At 38.8% G+C, this 25401-nt stretch overlaps 1 protein-coding gene across 11 annotated transcripts in view; it reads right to left on the minus strand.

The window, feature by feature from the left end:
• slmapa (sarcolemma associated protein a) overlaps nucleotides 1-25401 on the minus strand; it is a 75220-nt gene that overhangs the window by 22130 nt on the left and 27689 nt on the right. For 3 of the 11 annotated variants that reach the window (XM_040158548.1, XM_040158547.1, XM_040158555.1), the window contains 10 exons: nucleotides 15914-15950; nucleotides 10726-10788; nucleotides 9718-9813; nucleotides 8863-8934; nucleotides 8623-8763; nucleotides 8394-8531; nucleotides 7336-7504; nucleotides 6790-6840; nucleotides 4627-4773; nucleotides 2652-2717 (listed from right to left, as the gene is read on the minus strand). In XM_040158548.1, coding sequence (XP_040014482.1) covers nucleotides 2652-2717; nucleotides 4627-4773; nucleotides 6790-6840; nucleotides 7336-7504; nucleotides 8394-8531; nucleotides 8623-8763; nucleotides 8863-8934; nucleotides 9718-9813; nucleotides 10726-10788; nucleotides 15914-15950 — 980 coding nt within the window. Of the gene's footprint in view, nucleotides 1-2651; nucleotides 2718-4626; nucleotides 4774-6789; nucleotides 6841-7335; nucleotides 7505-8393; nucleotides 8532-8622; nucleotides 8764-8862; nucleotides 8935-9717; nucleotides 9814-10725; nucleotides 10789-15913; nucleotides 15951-23720; nucleotides 23951-25401 lie in introns of those variants that run through there. The other 8 variants (XM_040158556.1, XM_040158549.1, XM_040158557.1 and 5 more) reach the window with 6 other exon arrangements.

The following is a 25401-nucleotide window of genomic DNA, read 5'->3' on the forward strand; positions in this document are numbered from 1 at the left end:
ATTAATTTTCTGTCAATCGACTTATCGATTGATTGACTTATCTTTGCAGCTCCAATTGCCAGTAACATTAACTACCAACAACGATTATAGGTAACTGACAGCTGATGGCAAATGTCGCTGCAGCCAACAAAAAAGGAAAAGAAGCAATAACAGTTCAATGTCGGCTGATGGTTGGGTGGTATCAGAAATGAAGGCAATGAAGGAGAGTTTCCACAGACAACATACTTCAACTGCTTCAGGTATGACCATATGGTTGAGGTTTACGCTGTTTATTAGATAAGCTGCTAAACAAACTCTCTCCAGGCAAAGCAACCAGAGGCATATAAAGAACCAAAAGAGAAGGACAACAACAGAAACACAAGGAGAGAGAAATGAGGAGGTTAGTAAATTAATCCAGTGAAAAGCTACAAAGGCCGCACAGACAGAAAAAAGATGTGAAGATTTGCTAAAGACGAAAAGAGGAGTGTGTGAGTGATTTTTGAGAAGCTGGCCAGAGGTGCGAACCACAACACACAACTAAAATGGCCAAAACACCAGTAAAACCTGTTACTGTTACTACCGGGAAAGAATTTCAGGAAGCTCATGCGGCTGAGCAACAAACACATCTCCAGTAAGACAGTCACTCGAAAAGAAATCTAACATGGTACATGTGTTCACATCCTATAACTTCAGGTCTGTTTGTTTAAAGGGTCAGTTCACTCAAAAGACTAAAGATTACTTTACCATAGGTGTATCAAGCAATATATTTCCATAAACAGCACCATGGTTACTCTTGATGATACACAAACCCTTCTCAATTCGTTTACAATGTAAACTGTGGACAGTGAGGTCTGTGGATTATTCTGAATAATGAGGACATTATTTCTCGAGAGAGATGCTGCTCTCAATATTTTCAAATGTTATTTTTCAATGCTTTGCGCAGCAAAAACAAAATTTCTGTCACGTCTATTGCATTAAAGTGGAGGCAGAAATCTTGGAGGCAGATATCTCGAAAACCTGCATAAATAAAACCAAAACTATCAGCATGGAAAGATACCACTGAAGGTAGGTGAGAAAATATTGATCTTTTATTTTATCTATCTCGTGACATACTAATCTGTGCTGCTCAAATCAAAGATGTTGGTTATATCTCACCTCCATACGTTCTATACATTGTGCAGAAACAAAAAGTTACCTACTTAACTATAATATGTGAGAAAAACAGCTGGAAAAATCTTGAATACATCAGGCCTGTCAAGAATATCTTCTCCTGCCTGACAAGAAACTAGTTCTTCCATGTTGTCAAGATGGTTTCTTTGTGAAAAAGAGTTATTGTTATTTGTATCAAGAATCTTGACAGATCATCAAGAGGCTCGTCATTTGTCTGACAGTCTTGACAGATAGTTCTTAATCTGTCTTCCCATATGTACATAATTCTGATTTATACACATTCTTCCACCGGGGGTACATCAGGTTTAATTGAAGTTAAACTGACCAACAACATGCTCTATCAAAGGTGGTGTGGAAAGATCAGAAAAATTATGGAACCGCATTTCCACCAGGAAAAGAAAAACAAGTCTGAGACTCTACAGCTATGCTGGTAGCTCTGTGAGGCTGTATTTAGGTACAGCGGCGCTTTGAATTAAATGCTAACATCAGCATGCTAACATGCTCACAGTGACCATGGTAACATGCTGATGCTAAGCAGGTATAAGATTTACCATGTTCACCATCTTAGTTTAGTGTGTTAGCATATAATATTTACAAAGTAGCACTAAACACAAAGTATAACTGAGGATGATATAAATGTATTAATTTTGCAGGTATTTGGCCATAACCAAATATTGAACAAATTGAAATTCTGACCCGACGACAGCACGTTATGGAAAGTTAAGGGAACTTCAAAGTTATTACAAGTCAACCTGAGGAAGACGTGAATGTCTGTAACAAATTTCATGACAATTCATTCAATAATTGTTGAGATATTTCACCCAAAACAAAAAATGTAAACTTAATGGTGGTGCTAAAGGAAAAGTCATTTGGATATACTGTCTGGGCACCAATCCATCCTATAGATGTTGAGATTTTACACAAGTTATGTGAAAACTCTAATCTGCTTGTGGCGCTACAGGAACAGCCAGAGCATCAAACCATAAGGCTTCAGCCTCTCGGACCAAGAATGTCGGTACAAAATTTCATGGCAATCCATCTCAGAGTTGTTGAGATATTTCAGTCTGGTCCAAAGTGGTGCACTGACGGACGACTAACATTGCCATTGTTAGATCCGTGTTGCTAGCGTGGCTAAAAATAGATGAAATGTTATGAATGGCAAAAATAAAACTAAATGACAGGAGCTTCCGCACACTCAAATTTGTGCAAAAATCTTTAAATGGCAAAAATTAAATAGTCACGGCAAGACAAAATAATTAGATAGTAAGTCAAAATCACGAGATAAGACAATAAATAGTCTAAATTTTGACTGGAGTTTGACTAACTATCACATAATTTTGATTTATAATTTTTTTTACGATCATTTTTATTTTTTATCCTTTGTACTTTTTTTCCTTGCTTCAGTGGTCTCCTGTAGATATTGCAAGTAATAAAACAATATGTGTGTTTCTCTATGCGTGTATGTGTAGCCGCGTACAGCTTGAATGGATGTTTGTACTCACGCGGACACTCAATCAACTGTTGGATTCTAGTCGAGTCTCCTCCGCTGCTGTTAACATGACAGTTGTCTGATAGAAACACAGAGAACTGACATTACTATGACGTCTATCAGAGTTGAGTTGGGTATTTGTCTTAGATTTTATTCATTCTGCTTATCAACGGCTGAGGTAAACGCATCCTTATATGAAACAGACTGCGGCTGCCAATTGTCATTTTTGGGATGATTTTTGTTAAAATAAATAAAGTATATTATTATACTTTGGTACTATCCTACCATGCATAAGGTCGATGTTCACTTGTTTCCACTTGCTTTTTTCCTCTGGTCCGATCATTAGATGTTTTTGACGCATATGACATCAAAACTACAGTAAATGCGTCTTCATTTTGGATGGACTTTCTCCCCGAAAGAGATTATTTTGTGAAATTATTTCACTGTTTCTTACTGTTTTTTACTGACGAGCCCTGACTTTGGTCTGCTCTATTGTGACAATATATACATTTGTTGATGCACGTGTGGCCACCTATGTGTATTGAAGAGCAGAGGGTCAAAATTTTACTTTCTGGTATTGATAAGCTGAATCAAAAACCATGTTTCTTAATGAGCACTGGTTCGTATAAATTTGGAAATGGTTCCAATTCAGAATCGGTTCTAAATACCCAACTCAGTATTACAGGAGGACGAGATAGAAAGAGCCCGAAGACAGACAGCGAAGACAAAAATGACAGAGAAAAAACAGATACAACCAGGCAGAAAAGCAGGACAGACCTATCGAGTAACAGAGAGACTGTTAACTGATAACTACACAAACAGATGTTCGATAAATAAACGGACAGGGCAGAAATCAAAGCCATACATGGCAGGTATCAGATAAAAGGTATAATACAGATACCACAACACTGTAACAACAGACAGGATGCGGACAGTTGGACAATAGATAGACAGCTAAGGCGTAATTTACATCTCTCAAAGTTTCGGTTCCACGGGTTACACACAGAATGTGGAATTAACCAGCCCAACAGTTTAAACTGAACTACCTGAACTACAGCTTCATGAAAAAATTCCAACCATCTCATCATTTAGATCCTGAAGAGTTTCTCCATCAGCGCACAAATTCGCAACTCCACAAACTCAAACATGAGAGTTTTTACAGATTATATTTTGGAAACTTTCAGGAAACCTCCTCCACACAAGAAATGACCTGAAAAGTAATGAAATCGAAAAATCTCTCAACTAAACCGAAAGTGTACTGAAGCGCTCTAGCTGCCAGCTGCTTAACATTATCTAGGCAGAAAATGTGCAGGATTTTTAGATCAAACAAAGGCTCATCCTCTTTATCGCCCGCACAACATACCTAGAAAACAATATCTAGAGTAAAATCACTCATTTTTGACTCATTTGATTCACTTATTCCACACAAAAAAAAAACCCCAAACAAACAAACAAAAAACAAAAAAAGAAGTGTAAAATGATTTAGTCTGTAATTTCTTAAGCCTGATCCGGGACTGTCATACTATACTGACTGCCTAGTGCACACTAAACACTATATTTAAAGTGTGAACTTAAAATGAAACTATAAAAGTTTGAGACACTACATATTTCTATGGATCAAAAGTTAATGAAGAAATTCTCATAAACTTAACTTTTTGAATATGGAAAACTAGAAAAACCTCAACATTTCAGTAAAGAAAGGCTCCAGTTGGGAAACTATAACGGCTGGAATCAACCCACATGATCAGGTTAACCAAGTCAATATTCTGTCTTTCATAAAGTCGCATTTCATAGGTTCAATTTTATAGTAATTTAAATATTGTTTATTAATTTAAAAGCATTTTAATCTGCAATGTTTTAAACTTTGTTATTTATACTGTTCTGTATCGGACTTTTCTTTTATTCTGTAAAGCACTTTGCCAAACCTGTTGTAGAACAGTGCTATATATGAATCAAACTTTTTATATTATGATAATCAAACTAACTACCATCAATATCTTCATCTTCACCAACTGCACCATCATCGGTGTCTGTATCCTCCTCATCTTCGTCTTCCTCGTGGCTCTCAGGTGTCTGCCGGCTCTGTTTGTCCTCGACAGGCTCTTCTACTGGTCCGTGGGAGACAATGTCGACATCTGTCATGTGACCAGATCAGATTTACACGATTTTGACGGAACTTTACGAGCCAGACACATGTTCAGAACAGAGTGAGAGTCCAAATGATGGCATGTTCCTTCACAAAGTGGCTACTGTGGCAGAGTGCGCAGTGAGACAGTCCCCTCCAGCATTTATATTCAGTGTTGTCATTCAATCACCAGAAGTCAATCAGTGACCAAAAGCTCTTTTTCCCCAGACGAAGAAAAACAAGGCAGTGGACAGTTTGGCAACCACAGAAACAACCCAGATTATCCAAAAAGACCCGTCCTGACCTGACACTGTGCCACCATGTCCCTGAGACCACCTGTCCCTAAATCAAAGACAACCAGTGTTTACACAAGCTATCATGTCATTCAAAGGTCACGTGGTCAAGCCTTGTACAGCCTGGCCATGATCCAGGGGGATTGGGCTGGCGATAATCAAAATAAAAGAAACTGCTTAAAACAATGAATGTTTATTTTCTGAGGAACTTAAACAAGGAAATTGTGAAATTTCTATGTATGTGAATAAAATTTGATCCATTAAAATCAATCAAAAAATCGACAAGCCGTATCAGTATAGCATTTTCAGCCAGTGAATGATTTTAATCCTTATGCACTACGATGCCAAAAATGTGCAAACCTGAAGAACTTCTTCAGTTTATGCACCCGATGAGCAACTTTCACTGAAACAAATGGGATGCCATCTTGGAAATACATCCGTGGTTTAGCCACGTGTCCCGTTCAATGTCCCTGAACGAGACACACGCTGTACGTCTTTACACAGGATGAACAAGATTGTGGTGCTCACTGAAAACAACGAGAAAACAGGAAGATACTTTGTCTCAGTGACAAAACCATTGCGGAACCATTTTACTTTTGCCCATTATGTTCAGTTTATCTAAATCATCCATTGCATTGGCACGATATCTTCCCATTCCCTGTACTTGTGAATACTATGCACATTTGAACAACATACACTGTTATACATATTTTATGGAAATCAGTGATTGCTGCTCTGAACTCATCTCCTAACATTTCTGGTATGCTATGAACACAATGCATTTCACAAAACCTTCCTCTGCCTGTAACTTCACTTATATTTAATCAATGCCTGACCTCTATATTGGCATGGACGATATTTTCGATCAACATATCTTATCTAGGTATCTTGTTCGCAATTCGCTAATATAGTTTCAGGGGTCCTTATCAAAAAAGTTTGCTCATGTTTTATGTTTATGTTAGTGGAAAATATATTGCTATCTGATTTTTTTTTAAACTCTCAAATTTCAATATGGGTATCAGCCTGAATAAGTCAGTATTGGTGGGCTCTGGTATGCCTTTGTTTATGTGTATTTGTATAGTACAATATAATGTTCATAGGTGTTTGTTTTCAATTTCCAGTTACCTTTCGTTAAAAAAAAATTTTCTGTTTTATTTTATTTTATTGAGCTGACAATGGCTCCAAAACAAATTCCTGTATGCATGTAAATAAAGTTTGTAATTATATTTCTAATGTGAAGCATTTTATTCAAAATTTCCTAACATCTGAATACCTTTATTTAAATGGCCTGACAATTTATATTGCTAACAGTAGCAGACTTTCCGTAATAATCAGCTGCCAGTCTGACTGTACTGAGGTGGCAGTTGATTGTTTCTCAGTGATTTAATATCTCTCGTGGACTCTGCAATAAGAATAATATCTGGACTGAATGTGAATCGACATCACATGTAGCCTTAAACTACCAGAGAACACCTGAGGGCTGGACAATGAAGCTACCATAAACGAGACCAAAACAGAAGAAGAACAGCCAGACTTCCACTGTGACTGACAGAGAGAGAGAGATGAACAGAGCGAAGAGAGCAGCAAGCAACACAGAGGTATGTGTACATCATGCAAGAAGTTTTCATGCATCATTAGTGCAGGATGAGGATGTGAAGTTAGCGGGCACAGAAATACAAACAGCGGCGGAGAGGACAAGCGTCCCGGAGCAGACCAGAGACGTGAGGACTCACCCAGACTGTTGTTCTCTTTAATGCTTTTCTCTTGTAGCTGTTCTAACCGCACTGTAAACAACAACAACAACAACAGCAGAGAGAAGCGTTGACTGACAGGATGTCCCAGCTGAGCTTCCTGATTGGTCGGAGATGTGTTCTGACCAAGCCACTGGTTGCTATGGTAACTCTTGTGTTTACCAGGGAGTTAAAGTGATTGTCTTACAGGGTGCAAGTATGTTAGCTTGTTAAAAGTTAGGGCAGGACTGTGTGTGACTGTGTGTGTACTTGTACTTCTATCTTTTTGAGGACCAATTTGAGTTTTGGACCTTCAGAGTGAGGACATTTTGGCCCGGCCTCACTTTCTGACACACCTTCAAAGGGCTGTTTAAGAGGCTAAGAATTGGTTTGAGGGTTAAGAATTGGTTTTATGGTTCAGGGTAGAATTAGGTTTAGGTATTTAGTTGTGATGGTTGAGCTGAGTGTAGAAGGATAAGAATGCATTATGTCAATGAGGATCCTCAAAAAGACAGAAGTACAAACGTGTGTGTATCTAAATATATATACCCTGCAGAGCAGCGAGCCTCTCATTACTAAAGTCGTTGTCGGCCTGCAGAGCCTCGATGCGAGCCTGGAGAACCTGCTCCTTCTCCTCCATCTCCTCGATCCGCAGCTCCAACTCCCTCTTCTCTGTCGCTCCCCGCTGGGTCAGCTCCTCCTGCCGGCCCTCCGCCGCCTGGATGAGGAGGTAGGCAGGAGAGAAGGAGGGTGAGAAAGGGAGGGAGGTTGGGAGGCAGGGGACAGAGGAGGAAGATACCGCGACAGGGGAGAAAGGCAGAGGAAGGGGAGGAGAAAGGGGGAGCCAGTAAATAGGAAAAAAATTAGTGGTAGAGGTGGAAGAGGAGGTGTGAAAACAGGAGAAGAGGGGGGAGAAAGAAGGGGGGAAAGAGAGAAAGGATGATAGAATTGAAAGTCGGATAAGAGAGGGAGAGGGAGAGAGAGAGAGAGAGAGAGAGAGAAATAAAATAAAATATTAGATTATTTAAACAATTATCTTCAAGTAAAATATATAACAATATAACACATATAAGATATCTTCCTTTCCTTCAAACTGGAAACATATTTAGTATTAAAAGAAAGTATAATCATACAAAATTTATTCTAATTAATATTCATAAATGATATCGTGTAAATATAAATTTAAGATTTAGAATCCTCCAGGTCAGAATTACAGGTTATGGAAATCTTTCATTCCTCACTCAATGAAATTCTTAAATCAGACTGGATTCTCGGGAGATGAGAAGTAAATTCAGACCAGGATTCTGATGTAATGCCCCCAGGTAATGTGTTTTAAAACCTGTGTACCTTTGTAGGTAAAGCCTTAAATGTACAGCCAAGCATTGTTATTGACTGCACCGCAACTACATGTTTGTAATACTTGACTGGAGTACTGTTGAAGTAAGGTTTTTGTATTTGTTGTCTGGTTGATTGCTTATATCTAATCTATTTATGGTTTGCTATGTATGAAACTGTTCATCTTGCAATGCGAAACCAATTTCAGACAAATCTGAAATTCAAGTTAAATGTGATCTAATCCGAATAACTTCCCCTCACTGTGCAGGTACCTTGATTTTGTCTGTGAGCTCTTTGATCTCGTTGACAGCGGCATTGTATTTGTTAGCGAGCTCCCTCAGCTCCTCCTGGCTCCTCTCAGACATTTCCTTCAGGTGGGTGCACTCATCCTCCGTGTTACTGAGTGAGCGCTGCAAGACGGGAACAAAAAACTTTTTTTATTTCGCTGCCCCAGGCGTAGACACCCTGATGATGTTTACAGCATATTTACTCCTATCCTACCTCCACCTCGGACAGCTTCCTGACCACCTCGATCTTCTCTTGCAGGACTCTCCTCAGAGACTCCTTCGCTGTCGTCTCATAGTTGTGTTTGTCCTCCTGAAGCGCCAAGAGCTCCTTACGGATCCCTTCTTCCGTCTGGGACTGTTAGTAGAGGAGAGGATTTGGTCCATTAATTGCTAGTAAATTTTTGAATTTCAACCATGGTATATTCTGACGGAGCTGCATGAGTGTGTGTGTTACCTTAGAGTAAGACTGCAGCTGACTGCCCATCACTTCCAGTCTGGAGAGCAGACGGTCCTCATCGATCAGAGCCTAGTGGAGACAAACCCTCAGATTACAGCAGTGTTGGGCGTATTTGTTCATATCATAGGAGCTTAAAGGGAATGATGGGAAAACCTCGCATGTGGACTTGGTAATGAGGCCAAATTACAGCGTACATGTTCAAATTAACATTTAATGATAGTTTAGCTGTCTTACATGATGGACTTGCACTGACCCAAGGCATATTTGTTTGTTCTCTATCACCAAAACAAGATTCCCAGTGGTAATGACCACTTTGATTTTGAGATTAATGGTATTTACAAGTTGTAATATGGTCACTTCCATATAACGCAATCACAGCAATACAGTAGAAATTACTCTAACACACTGCAGTGTGTGTAGTACTTTTGAGAGGTTAGAATGTAGGCTACCTATGAGAAATCAGCATGCAACGTTCCTTTGGCAGGTTCGAGACACAGGTGATATGTGAGAACACAACACTCACAATATGCTGAGTGATATGCAATATAATGTAAGACTTGTCTAAGATACCTATATCATGTTATCTGTGTGACTGATAGAAAAATCATGGCTGAAATCAACAAGTTTTCAGAGAGTGGGAAATTGATCAAATAGTGTATTTATTCAATGCAGAGAGTGCTGGAGCCTTTTTAAGACACGAACAGCAACATGTTCATGTGCAGACAAACTGACCAAAGGCTAGTAAAAAAAAAAAAAAAAACAGCTGGAGTAACACCTCAGAGGATGTATCATGACATTTGTCCTTCCTCGTGTTATAGTGCTGGTCTGGAGAATGATAATGGTATTTCCCACCTGCCAGCTGCTCTCTGATGCCTCCTGGGTGGTGGCTAAAAGACGCTGCAGAGTGGCTAGCTTCTGCTCCAACATCTGCTCTCTGTGTAAGGCCTCCTGGCGGAGAGAGAGAGGTCAGTAATCAGTGACTCAAATGAGGAAAAATAAATAATTCAGGAGGAACAAAAGCAACAGGGTCATTTACAGTGAAGAGAGAATGATGTAAAAATGGGTTTTACAAAACGTTCTGCGATAAGGGAAAGGCAAATTTGGTAAATATTTAACTAAAAGGCGCTTTATATTTCACTTAACAACCATCTCTTAAACTGATATGAAATTAACGCATTAGTTAATGCTAATGTAAATTAGTTATTTTAGTTACATGTCAATTAGCAGCATCTGTCAACCTGATAATCTCTGTATATGCCTGTCAATTCCCTGCTGGTCACTTTTAACTAGTGCTGCTCCTCTTTGTCTGTGCAGCTTGCCTGTTTGTTATACCCCCATCACAATTTTTCAGAACATCATTTCACATAATTTTGTGAATGTGGGAAATCAAAAAGAGGAGGTTACGTAAGTCTTAAGGAAAGATACCCTGGTACCTCCTTTAGAAATAATTTCCACCTACCCCTCAGCTTTAGATCTTTTGTGTTTCACTCATCAGATAGTTGTTTTTTTCTTCGTGAGAAATTTCTCCTGTAATGTATATGACTTGCTATTGGTTTTTATATTTTGGTGTATATATTTTTGGATTGCGATTATTGAAGAACGCTAGGTATAAGCTTTGTGCTAAAATATTAGTTCGGTTCTGAACAACAAGACAAGATTATTTCAGATCACAGCGGGACATGCTACAGTGCTCTTGTCATGTGTTCACAATAGTTAAGGTTGTTTGATTTGCTATGTAGTATTAAAAATGTGACGTTTCTGAAACCTAATAAAAAACCAACTTGACTGCCTGACTGCTTAAGTTCATTATTTTTTAGTTTAGTGTGACCAAAGAGTGACCAGTAGGTGTCAGTATGTTACCTGTAGATACTGGGAGAGCTGGAACAGTTCCTGAGAATACATACTGGGAGTGTTGGCTGCAACCTAGAAAACACACACACATACACCATGGAAGCATATGAACAGTTGTCTGGAGTTCATCCAGCCTTGTGTTTGAACTGAACACGGACAAACACATGAAAAACCACAGAGGTCAAAAGCATATGCTGTACGTGTACACACACACACACACACACACACACACACACACAGACACACACAGACACAGACACACAGACACACACAGACACAGACACAGACACAGACACAGACACAGACACACAGACACAGACACAGACACAGACACAGACACACACACACACACACAGACACAGACACACACACACACACACACACACACACACACACACACACACACACAGAGGATGCAGGAACCCAGTCTACACATTACAGACAGTGTAGCACAAGCAAGGGAAGAAATACATTCAATGGTACAATTCATTTAAGCTCAGACAAGCACTGTTTAAGAATTTTGATCATATAATTCAGTAGCACTGGGAATGAGCCCTGCATCTCCTCCACTAAATTCAGAGGCGGTGAAAAAAAGTACACAGCAGGATCACACAGAATATACAGTAGTACCAATGATCAAACGGGTGAACCACTGAGCCAGTTGTACAGGAATACACAGCAGTCATTTGTCCCAAGCATGCGTCCATCTTAAAGGAATGGTTCAACATTAGTTCCAGCACACAGCTCCCCCTAAAACCACAAAACGTGTTTTTTACTAGAGCTGCAACGATTAGACGATTAACCAATTAGTTGATAAACGATTAATCTTTTAAGTCATTTTTCAAGCAAAAACCAAGAAATTTCAAATGTGAGGATTTGCCAGTTCTTTTTGGTCTTACATAATGGTAAATTGAATATCTTTGGGTTTTGGACAGTTGGTTGAATAAAACAAGATGTATAATGAAGAGTCCTGCTCGTGTCGAATTTTGCAAACCTGCATAGTTTTGCACCCGAACCAACCCGTGACCCGAAATTACCCGAGGTTATCTGACATTTTGTGTTATGTACTGTCCCTTTCAGATTTTCAAAGCATTCACTCAGTCAGCTCACACTTGTTGCTGTCAACTGTTTGGTGTAATGCAAAGAAACACAACGTTTAATCAGTTTTGCAGAACTCATCTGTACACATATCCAAAGTGACTCCATGCTGCTATCAGTTAGCTGCATTCTCAGTTCTGGACTGATGATGAAGGTTGTGTTGTAGCCGTTCACCAAAAATATTGAATTAGTATAAATATATAGATTTTTTTTACCTGTTACATATAGAGTTTGTTGGTTACTGTGACCTTGTGTAGGACTAGGGCATTTTTACTGTTTTCTGAGGTTTTATAAACTGGAAGATGAATCAATTAATCGAGAAAATAAATGGCTGATTAATAAATGACAGATTGATTATGAAAACACTTGTTAATTGCAGCCCCATTTGTTACATTCCTGTTAGTGTAGAGATTAAACAAAAAGAGATATGTTAGCTTTAGTGGTGTTGATGTGTGTATTTTTGAACTTTGGACTCTAGCCGTTTCCCCTTGCTTCCAGTTTTTCTGCTAAACTAGGGCTAACTAAAGGCTAACCACCTCCTGACTCCCACTTCCTACTTAACAGAGTTTGACAGAAAACTGAACACCTAGGCATTTTTTTGTTGTTGTTATTCCTCACCTAATGGTATTGCAACTGCACAAAAAAAAGCCTGCTGGAGCTGAAAGCAGGTGTCTCATGACCTACTTGGTGTCCATGACTTTGAGTATTTTGGGCACTGATCTCAAGCACACTACGGTGAGACCAAAACTGAAGCCACTGACACATTTAGTCTTATCCAAAACCCACACATTCTGTCTGTGCATGCAGTACATTTCCACCCAAAGTCAATGTGACAGCCTGGCTGTGTGTGTGTGTTTCAGAGCATGTGACTCAGTACGTGTGTATGTGTGACTTTTGAGATCAGGGAGGTGCAAGGATCCTGCTTTAGGACACTTAATCATGTTAGAGAAGTAGTTCAAATCTAATCACAGCTCCTCCCTGACCCGCACACACACACACACACACACACACACACACACACACACACACACACACACACACACACACGAACGCACGCACACAGAGTTAGCTCCAGCCTACATTCCTCAGACAGGTTATACCGAGGCCCTGCTGTTCTCACTTCTGGAGGGACACACAGAACAGGGCGAGCAGCAGAGGAAGCTAACATGGTAAAGTATGGTACAGCACAGTGTGGACTTCAACAATTAGCCAGGCACTGAACTCTATGGTATGGAATTATACAGAACAATTTAATATCCACGTGTTATGGCGCGGCACGGTTTCACATTGCAGGTTTCATTTAAAATACCATAGTATAATATGGTGGATGGTAAAAAAGGTGCAAGTTATGATATACCAGACTAATAAATTGTTTTAGTCCGGTGTTGTACAATGAAGTCTTCCTGGTGTGAACTGAAGACTGAAAGCCAGCAGCTTTTTTTTTTTTTTTTTTTTTTTAATTGAGGGGGACATTCAACAGTGTAAAAATAAACTTGCAAGTGTTCTCCAGTGGACAAACTATGTGATGGTGACCGTGTTTATAAATCACCTGAAACCTAGTTTGGCACTTCTGTACTGCAATTTCTAGTTGCCTATTGCCCAACATACACACACCGATACAGTAATATCTGCAGTAAGCTAATATCAGCAGCCTGGCCAATTTATCAATGTAACTCTAAAAATATTTTCTCCAATTACGGCATCAAGGTTCATTCTTGAGCTTTCAAAAAGAGTAGTATTACAATATAACCTCAACCCAAGTTCCACTTCCTAGCTTTTTCTGTTGGCTTTGCAGTGAATCACACAGTCTTCATCAGTGAATTTAGCACTTAAGCTCAGAGAAAACCCATGAAGTGGACCTTAAAGTGGGACTGTTGTCATATTTGTTTAATACTCAAAGTTTTATTTATAGTTTTAGTTCAACTGCATCTTAATCTTATGAAGTCAGATTGTTGGTATTTTGTTACTGATGTCCGTCCTTAGCTGTTTTGTTTTTGCTGGTCTTTAATATGCTGTGAGAGATGGAGCCAAAAACAGTTTCTTATTGTGGACACCAAAGTTCTTATCTTATTACTCTGAGACTCTCTCTTTACCAAATAACAGAGTTTCCCCGGCAACAAGACAGTCACCGAACTTTAAAGCGATTCAAGCTCTCTAACTGCAGCACCGCAGACAACATTAGGATGAACATCATCCAGGTCCCTACCTGCAGACCCGATGCTATGTCATCTAGTAACAAGTGTCAGCTGTGTTTTAATGGGCCAGTTACCCTTTTTTCTTCCTCTCAGTCTAATTGATGAACCGTGTCAGGTCTAGATAAGATATGGTAAATGGCATATAACAGGGTGTTTGATTTCGGTATACCGTATACAGCAGTCTAAATGGTACGGCTAATGGATTTCAGGAAAATATCTAGTTTAAATTTTTCTGAGCTTTCAGTTTATTTGTTGATTGAGGCTTGTGTTGTTGTCATCTTGTCCAACAGCAAATCAGTCTTCTTAATCTAAAATACTTGATCCACAGCAGGGGACGGGTCCAGCTCCAGTCCACATGCCCCTTGTTTGTTGGTCACCTAAGGCACTCGGTGTATGTTGTAGCCTGTTAGTGGGTGGTATAGCCGTAACCCTCTGTTCACAAATATTGACTCAAACAATAGAGGCATGACAGCCTGCCCTTTATTGCAAATTTTGAACCTTCGATCACGGTGTTCCACGCCTCCAGCAGTTCAACACTTCAAAGTTTAACCACAGCACAAACTGGAGAAGCTTCATGCAAATTTCTTCCAGCTACAAGGCACAGACAACCAATCATGCTTGTTCACAAAAATGTGGGAAAAGCCGGGTTTTTGCAGTAAACTGCTTCCCCATTCAAAATTATAGAACTTTAGCATTGTACCAGGTCTTTAAAAGTCGAAGTCGAACATCGCATCAGTTTTTTGGCAATGGGACAAAATAACTGCCCAAACAGAGCCCAGTATGTAAATTATGTGCTTAACACATCTTCAAGCTTCAGGCTGGTGAGAGGCAGGACAGAGCCTGTTCCTTTGAGCTGGTATCCATGAACAAGGCAAAAGGCTTAGTGTCAATTAAACTTGATGTAAGAAAAAATATTTATCCAGTACTAGCAGTGCTGTAAATGTACTTTCAATGAGTTAATCACTGAGTTAAATCTAATTTTCAGAATATACTACTGTTATTATATACTACTGTTATTAATGTAGCCTACAATTTAAGTTGCCACATCTGGCAGCTCTTTCAAATCAAAGTTTCTAGATTTGGCATGGTGTATCATATTACGTAAAATATGTATGTCTCCTTTATTGGGTTTAATTTCTAATTTTAGTTCTCAAATTTTGTCTAAACAGAAGCAAACGTAAGTACTTTGGTGAAATAAAACACAGTTTTTAAAAAAAGGAAAAAGAGGAATCTGATCAAAGAGTAAGCAAGATGATAAATCTGACCTGACATTTCAGGCCAACGACAGAAAAGCGTTGGTAACCACGAAAAAATTACTGAGGATCAGTACCCAGCCCTGATCTCACTAGGCTGTCCTTCTGACCACAAAGCAACAGGATTACAACCTACAGAGAACATCACATCTCCTGGTCCTACAGTATCAGAATCCAGTTTCAGCTCTGAGCAGATAACAAGACAAATGGGCCAATGTTTTTCACCTTTGGTGAGCAAACATTAAAATAGTTTTGAAGACCAATAGTTTTGAAGTATTCTGAGGGAGAGTTTGGGGGGGGAAAAAAAACAAAAAAAAAAACCTTTGCCCCCGGTTCACATGAAAGACTTCTGTAGTGCAGCAGCATAAACTCACAGCAATCCCCTATCAGCTTACTACTCCACTAAGGGTGTGTGTGTGTGTGTTTTTGTGTGCGCGCGCGTGCAAAGACTACTTATGTGTGTGAAAATTAACCAACACACACACACACACACACAGACACACACACACACACACACACAATTGCAGCTCCATCACTGAGGTGCAGGCTTACATGGAAATATAAAACAGACAACTTGCAGTTGGGAAAAAAAAAAAAAAAAAAAAAAGTGACAGGGCAACCAAACAGCAGCACACACATTTCTGCTCTTACCTTGTCTACAGGTAGTGGTAACGGAGCCTGGATGACACTGAAATAGAGAGAGGGGAAAACCGTTTGTCACCATGGAAACAGCAGGGAAGACACATGGAGTAACCACAGCGACAGAAGAAAAAAAAAACGGTTCTTCAAGGTCTTGTGACACTCGTTTTTCTCCTATTCATTAAACAAAACCTTCATCTCACCACATCAAAGTCGTCTGCACAACGGCTGAAAAAAATAAAAATAAATAAATCACATCCACTTTCACGGTGCTTTGAAGACTTGTAAATATCTGAAGGTCTCTTTGTTAATTCAGAGCTGCAAAAATGGATTCCCTTGTTGATTTTTTCTTTTAGGAAATTAATTTATGGCTAGTTCAATTCCCAAACTCAATATCAGCTTTACCCAGAGCCTCAAAAACACCGACACACACACACACACCGACACACACACACACACACACACACACACAGGAAGATCTACTTAACAACAGTTAAACTGCAGCCTCAAAAGTGACCATAAAGTTCTAACAAATACCTGTGACAGTCCCAACAAAATTGAACATGATGGGCTTTACCAAATTGGTTTTTATTGTAAACATTTTTGCTATTTTGGTTTTAGTTGCCAATTATTTTTCCTCAGGATTAATCGACTAATTGTTTCAGCTCTACTGATAGCTGTCGACAAACAAAGTCAAAGTTCAAACTGTATCTTAGATTTGTATATTTTTCAATCATATACTCCACAATAAGACAAACTCCAATCAATCAATTCGTTCACAATCTCAAGTGTGCACTGCTGATAGTACCCTGTGGTTGTTTACTTATAGATTTACTGATAATAGTTATATATTTTAAACAGTTAACCTTTTTTCCCCAATTAGTATCCTTGTCAGTGTTTTCATAAATGATAGGACATTTACTGATGTCCCTACTTGAAAAGATGTCAGTGACGTAAACTACAGAGATTATAGTGTAGATTCAGAGTTTTTTTACCTTTTCTTTTTAAGTACAGAATCCCATGAGACTAAAGCTACCAGCCAATATAATTTCAGTTTTTACATATATACCTTGGCTCAAGATAATTATCATGTTCCTTCATTATTTTAAAGAAGTACAATTAAGAAAGTATTTGAATGAATTTTAAGTCCAAGTTTAACTGAGGTAAAACATCAGCTTATACAAAACAATTCTGCTGCCGATCATGTGTAGGACAGCCCCATCAGGTCGGCAACAAGCCATCAGTTTTTAGTTACCACAGTCAGTAGAATAGTTGCATTATTTTATCCCTTAGAAGTAATAAAATGTGGCATGTGATAATGGTTGTGTGTAATATGATTCCATATTTAATTGCCGTATAAGTAATCATATGAAACATTTCAATTGCCAAATTCCATTTCTGGTTTTTTCGAAAGGGAATTTCACGACAAAACGGATTAACCCTTGGTAGAAATGTCAGTTTTTCCAAAAATTAAGTTCAAATGAACCTGAAATGACACACAATTTGTTCATGTGCCAAATAGTGGGCAGTCAGATGAGGTTGTAGACTTGCCGTTGCTCCACTCGTCTGTGGTGCCTCTGCTGCCTCACTTAGATGGCAAATTAGCAGGTGAGTCAGCAGATTTGTTGTCACTGTAGTGTAAGACAGCTGCTTTGTACAAATTCCACAAATAGCCTTATCTTTGTTAGTTACTTTGCCATATATGGTGTAGAACCCAAAATACTTTCACACACTGCTTCTCAGATGCTTTGGTGTCGTGACTGTCCTCTCAGGGCGGCTTTGCTCGCTAGTGTCCTCCATTTTCATAGCAAACAACATAACATTACTAGCTTAGTTACCTGTCAAAATGGCCATAGTTCAAGCTGATAGTGAAGTTTTAGAGCGCCCACTGCTGGATTACAAGGAAAACTACTTCAAACAGTCTGTTGCGCATAGACTTTAAATCGAATATAAACTGCTTCCTTCAGGTTCAAACGATAAATGTGACAGCCTTAACCGAAGGCTATTAAATGTACAGTAAATTGCGATTTGGGGTGTAAAGATCAATAAACATGTAGGAGACAACAGAATAAATGAGTCAGAGAATGGATGTATCAATTTAAAATCCCAGATCTGAACCAAATTCAGAGAGAAATTCATGACAAATCCATATGATTCCACAACCTGGCTCCTCTTAATCACAGACACTCTGCTGTACCACAAGCCAGGTGTATATAACAATTTATGATATAACAAAAATGGTTCAGGTTTTCTTATTATTATTATTATTATTATTATTATAGAAGTGCCTCAGTGGCACAGTTGTGTCAAATGCCTGCTTTGTTTTAACACAGTTACTGTTAGGAACTGTGACAGTAGTTACATGGATGGGGATTTAAAAACCAGACTATTCTGATTTAACATAGAGTAAATTTAAAAACAAAAAGATCACAATCCATGTGAGTTTTTTTGTTCACACAGAACTAAAACACCACCATCTCAGTGGCATTGTGGCGAAAATTGGCCACCTTCAGTTCACACCCTGCAGGAACAAGACCTCTGCCGTTTGGTGGAGACACCACAAGGTCACACAGGTTTGTTTTAGTGAGGGGTGAAGATAATCCAGAATTTACCTGGAAACAGTAAGAGTTCAGGAATGAAGGTAAACTTGACTCTGGGCAAAGTACAACCTGACTCTGTTAATTTTTAACTATCAACCAGCAGGAAAGGCGGGGACTACAGCAGCTCCGACAAGGACTATGACGAAATAACACAACCCTCTCTCAGTAAATTTAATCAATTCATTTTGATTTGATTCTTGATAATTCAGTTACATATGATAAATAACAGTGTTGTGTAAAGCGTTTCTCAGACTATCTTGGGAACTTTCATTTCTTCTACATTCAACACGTAAGCAACACTGTTGTTTCCTTGAATATATAATTGTGTACAGTGCACATTATGGGCTAAACCGTAAACACATTTCACTGTTATAAAGCTGTGGTCAAAGGACTTATTTTCTTTGATGAACACAAAACGACTAAAACATGACACATCTATATTTTTAGGCTTACGTGTGTAAAACAGTTGGGCAAGAATAAAAAAAGCCTGCATCACATCCACGGCTTCATATCTCGTAGCCACAGATAATATCCCTCCAACAAACACAAACAGAGCTCGGATCTGTGAGCCGAGTCTTTTTTCAGTCTGTGCCTCCTTTAGATGATTACAAGATGAATCGAGCCCGAGTCAAAACGGTACCATAAACTACGGCAGATCTGCATGGACTGTTATTATTCACGTCACTTTTTACGAGACCGACGTGACTCAAGGCGGCTCACGTTGCCAGCTAACATCTACGATACTTTTTAACTTAACCTTTTACAACAACTCCAAAAGTAGACATTTTACACATCATTCAGCCCTAACTGAAACACTTACAACAAGTTACCACTGCAAACACATTACATTTAGTCGAGGTGTACGTTTAACGAAAAAGGATGCAAATGCAAGATCAATCTCTGGATCTTAAGAATTGATACTGGGGCATTCAAATAAAAATTACAATTAATCAGAAAATTAATTTTTTTTCCTTCAAATCCAGCTCTGTTTCTATTATATAACCCATTAAGAGTGAATTGTAAAGGAGGCAATATGGAATATTGTCGACATATCTGACCTGACTCTTCATCAAAATGCTGTTTGATAATGAGTGAAAACTATCGGTTGATTAATCGATTAGGAGAAATTTTACTGGCAATAGATATTTTGATAATGGATTAATCGTTAAAGTAATTTTTCAATAAAAAATAAACATCCCCTTGTTCCAGCTTTTCAAAAGGGACGATTTTTGAGCTCTTTGCCCCCCAATTGAACAGAATGCTTGACTTGGCATCATTGAACTTTATTTTTGGAAGGTATGTTACCGATTTACACATTACTAAGGTCTTTACTCGAAGAAATTCCTGAAGTCTTAATGATGCAACCGGATTTGGTAAATCACTGGTTTGACAGTAGCTGGCAGTTACTAAATACTTAGGGAAGACTTTACACACAAAAAGTGATGGATTTACAAATGGCTGGTACAACCTAATCCTAATCCAGATCTCATATAATGTTTGTACTTGGCCAACAGAACAATAGAGAAACGAAAGACTGAAAGAGATGAACCAACTCTACTGAGATCAAATCAACCCAACCAAAGGTAAAGGTAGGCAAAAGAAAAAGAAAAAAGCTTGCTTGTGCTACACAATCACAGTTATTAACCTAAAAAAGGCACAGGCTTAGACAGAATAAAGGGGTGGGGTAGAAAGAGAACTTTCATTAGTGATATCTGTTTTGCAGTTAGGCCAAAGTGTGGGGGAGTGAATTGGATACGATAGTTGAGAGGAAAAGACAATAATTTAAAAGGGACTTTTGTACATTTAGCTCAACAGAGCAGGTTCTCTACAGAGATCAGTTTCTAATGCTGTTCTCCTTCAGTGTTACAAACAACTTCCACAAAGCAAGATCATCCATGACAGTAAACACCAGAGACTTTGTTTGATCCTGATTTTCTTGTGCTGAATTAAGTGTTGAAATATCAAAACTACACTACAGTGAGCTGTGCTGCCTGTCGATCACCTAACACCCAGGATGAAAAGCTAGTGTACTTCAGGAAATACTGTAATCCTCCAAAAAATAAATAAACTTCACCGACAAGATTTTTTATCTCGTTTTATCTAGTGTTTTTAATAAGTCTCTGTGAGATGTTATAGTGATTATTTCAAGCTAGATTTCAAATAGTAAAGTTAAGTAAATTAATGTTCTAAAAATCATAATTACATGCAGTGCATTCAGCAAAGGGGGTTATTAAAAACTGCACAGACAGAAGGAGACTGGTTGCAATTTTGAAAAACACAAGTGCACACATGGTAAGAACGTATCATCTCCATTTGATTTTTAGTGGCATTTCCATCTGTTTTCCCACAGCCCATTTAAAATAATAAATTTACACTCCATCTCAGCAATGACGCACTCATTTCGTAGCACTTTATTGTTAAACTTCTCTCTGACTGCTGGTGGTGGGACCACCTGAAGAGGACTCCCTTGTCCTCAATGACTCCATCTTACTATGTAGTTCCAACAGTTTGTTTCTGCTACATTCATTCAGTCGCAGCGGTCTGTCACGGTCTAATTCTCATCACCACAGCAATAACTGTGCATAATGTTGTTTTATTTATCACTACTGCCAGCAGCAGTTCTGTCACTCAAACAGCATACTCACAACAGGAGTCCCCCTGCTCATCATTAGATTACTTTTTTTTCTTTTTTTCCACCAGTTCATGAATCAAATAGCCCTTTTCCACTGTTGGAACTTAACCTGTAACATGGGGCTTCACATTCCTGAACTTGTGAGGCTTTGTCTCTGGCTTTTTCCTTGCACTTCCACTGTATTTTACAATTGGGGAATTTTACAGATATACATCATTTTAAAAAAAAGCAAGAGTGGGAATGATCACATTATCTTTTAAGTATGCTAACAGCATGGCTTTATGGATGGCAATGTCGGACTGTTGGACGGTCGACCACTTTCGTAAAGACTAAAATATCTTTGTACAGACATTCAGGGTTTCCAGACAAAGTATCCTAATGACTGTTCCTCTAGCATCACCATGAGGTTTGTAATTGAGGTTTTTAGTGAAATGCCTCTACAAATACTGGATGGACATTCTTGTTCCCTTCAGGATGAACTGTAATTACATTAGTGATTCCTGACTTTTCATCTGGCACCATCATCTGGTCAAAATTTTACTTTCTCCAACACTTTGACTTAGGACCAAATGCATGCAAAACTAATGACAGTCTAGATTTTATCTGCTTAACATCAGCATGTTAGCATTGTCACTGCAAGCATGTTAACATTCTGACATTATCATTTAACTGAAAGCGTCACTGAGCCACTAGCGTGACTGTAGTCTTGTTATGTGCTGTTTGTTAGAAGAGCGACAAAAATAGTTGAGGGAGAGACAACAACAGACAGGTTCAATACTCTAATCACAACGGACCCAGTCCTGGTCCGGCCGCAGATCTTTGTTACACGTTGTAAATATTTTGGTATGTGAGCAAAACAAAGAAAAAGACTGAGCCAGACACAGGTGAAGTGGTTCAGGATGTGGTGAAAACTGAACTTAAGTGAAACCTTCAAAACAGGTGTTTACAGCTGATTCTGTCTACATCAAGGAAATCACTAATTTTCAGTCATCCTCAAACACTGACTGCAGAGACCAGACCAGCATTGCTCCAAAATAACACATCTTAAAAATGTGGAAAAAAAATCCAAAGCAAAACATGACCTACATTCACAGTTCTTTAACTATGGCTTACAAGAACATATGAACACAAGTCTGCCTACAAACACACAAAGCGCAGCTGGTCCATAGGAATCAGTCATCCAAATCAGATCTAGCTGAGTGTGTTTTGCATGCAGTCCAGCAGACACTGATGACGGAGAACACTGGCACTGGCTAGTTTCCATCCGTGGCCTGCTCAAAAATTTCTACCACTAAACAGGTTTTACATTCACACCACAAACTCAGACCTGTTCTGGAGGACATGAAGCTGTCATGGAGAACATTTAGAGCTTGCCTGGATACGGCTCGACATCAAAACTCAAAGCTTATTTGGCAGTGACCGAAATATGTCTTTAGCAACAACTATCAAAAAACTGTCAAGTACCAAGCTGCCATCACGTATCTCTTCAGATTTGTTCTCTTTACTTATTCTTTAATCAACCAGTTTCTGATTTAAATCAAAATGTTTCCGATTTTACAAAGTTCTTGCCCGGCTGCTTGTGCTTAGACATACAGAACATTTAACATCGTCTTTTTTGTTAAAAAGCAAAAAAAAAAAAAGGGTTTAGCAAAAAAAAAAAAAAAAAGTTTGTTTCTCAAGTAAGATATCGTAAAAAGTATCATTTTGGTACCATAACTAGTGCTCAGTCAATTGTCAGAAAAAATGTAAATGTGATAATCAATCATGAGTTTAGATAATTTATCAAGGAAAAATGCTACACATTAGCTGATTTTCTCTGTTATTTCACTGTGGTATCAGTGTAAATGGACTATATTTTTTTCAACTGTTAGCTGGACAAAACAAAACAACTGAAAATGTTGGGTTCTGGGAAATAGTGATGTGAACTTTTCTGGAATGTTTTCAGACTCAACAAGTAACTAATGAAGTGTAAAAATAAAAATCTATGAATCAAAATAAATTCAGTAATGGAAAAAACAAAACAAAAAAAAAAAAAACAAAACATTTTTTGCAGCTCAGTTTATACCAAAACTCAGGTACTGTAAAATTTCAAAGGCCTTAGTTGGGAGGACAATTGGACCAATTATTGAAGAGACATGGACCTGTCCTGGAGGACCTCCTTACTTGCCACAGATTCGTAAAGAAAGATTGGCCTATTTTTAAAACAGCAGTTAATGTATATAAGGAACCACAAAAGAGTAAAGGATGCTTTCCTCACAGCTGCTGCTTCAGTTGTGGTCACTCATTTTTACCTGCATACAGCATGGATAACAAACCCAACAGTCGTTTAATCAAACCACAAGAAATCAGGTCTGTGTTGGACCATCAACCACTTTAGACTTTCAGCTTCCTTTTATGATGGAATGTAAATAACTCTGTGCTCCTTTAACATACTGTTACCAGTTCAAGTTTTACATTTTGAGTCTACGCAAATTTTAAGTCATAACAGCTAAAAGGCTCCATAAACAATCAACACCATGCCCCAGCCTGATCAGCAGCATCTGAGTTTAAAAATCCTGGTTCAGATTCTGGACAGCAGAGACATTACCTCTCAGGTCTTCTTCCTGTGTGTGTCAGCTGGTGATTTGTCACAGGACAAAGTTCACTGTTCGGCCTCTATCTCAGGCTGACTGAGCTACTCCTGTGAGAAAATGAACCCTTGCCCCCTTTTCACTTGATTTTCTCATCTAGTGTCAAACCAAGCAGCTGATTCCTCTCTGCTTTTCCACAGCGAAAGTGATGTTATCCCATAACACAAACTCTCTCTTTCTACTCTTTGCCCTTCCCCTCCTTCGAGCAAAACAGCTGATTTTCGTCCTTTAACTTGCGCAAGTTACTGTAGCTCCACCCCTCCTGGCACTTACTGTGAGGAAACAAACCTCTCCTCCCTGCAGCAACTATGATCCTTCACTACCTTTATGGTCTGTGTGAGACTAAAGGAATGCTAGATAACTAACCTGGTGTGGCATAAATGGGTGGAGTTTTCATTTTTCTGAATCTCTTCAATATAAAAATCAGTAAATGTCCTCAACAAGTTGACATTCAAAACCTCCACTCACCTGACATGGAGAGCAACGGGTCTAAAAACGAAATATCCTCGCTAACCACCTGGCGACAAGTGTGCACGAGAGTGTGTTTTAAGGAAATATGGCAGGTAATAATAGACTGGAAAGGGAAACAAAGGAGAGCTGTTGTCGCGAACAGCGACTAGAGATAGACAATAGTGGTTAAACCTGAAACGCCTTGGAGGTGTGACTTCATTATTTTAGAGTCATATTTGTACCCGGTAGAATTATTTTTCCCCAGATAAAAGAAGTAGTCCCAGGATTCCTGCAGAAAAACTTGAACATGAGATATTCAATATAACAGGGTTAGAGCTTTAATTTAAGTTCAATTGGATCGTTTTTCGTTGGTCTCTGTGTTCTGCTCTCTGTCACCACATGAATAAAATGAACAAATCCACATTGATTCACAGGCAGAAAGCTGCCTCTGCATGTTTTTAAACTTTTCTAGCCACACAGTGATGTCACGGCTGGTGTTTTGCATTAGAGAAAAACAACATAGGATCGGTGTGTTCACACTGTATTATTATTATTATTTTTTTTTTTTTTAAATCTGCCACTGCCAGTTTTACATTAATTCTAATGGAAGTGGCTCCAGGCAGCTCAGACTGCAGCTATTTACCAGACACGGCATCTGGAAGTGGAAAAAGGTTACACTTTTCAGAATGTTTTAACTGCAGAACCCAAGGGTAAATTAATCAAACTATTCCTGTGAGTTTTCAATCTCACACCTACAGTTGTAAGCAAAGATAAAAACTGAATCAAGCTTTCAAAGGACACAGATTTTGTCCACTGTGTAAATACAGGTGTTTTACCCCCCCCCACACACACACACACACACACACACACACACACACACACGGTTGTATTTGGCAGACGTCCAGATGGCTAATGCCATCACCGAGGAGCAGAAACATTCTTCAGCTATTAATGTGTCTAACTTTGCTTGACATCAATACATCAATCTCCAGCTGCACTTTATTAGTGACAGAGCTGCCCAGATTTAAGTACACTGATAAGTAAAGCTCTCCTTGATGAATGAAAAGGTCCGTTTACTAAAATCTGACCAGTTGCAGAAAGTAGTATTTGGATTTGTGATGGTGGGTGGTATCCCTAGTATGTGAGTCTAACAGCGTGTAACTTCCTCCACACTGGTCCAACTGGGCA

Source organism: Xiphias gladius, chromosome 21 (assembly GCF_016859285.1).
Source record: "Xiphias gladius isolate SHS-SW01 ecotype Sanya breed wild chromosome 21, ASM1685928v1, whole genome shotgun sequence".
In the NCBI taxonomy this organism is placed as follows: domain Eukaryota; kingdom Metazoa; phylum Chordata; class Actinopteri; order Istiophoriformes; family Xiphiidae; genus Xiphias; species Xiphias gladius.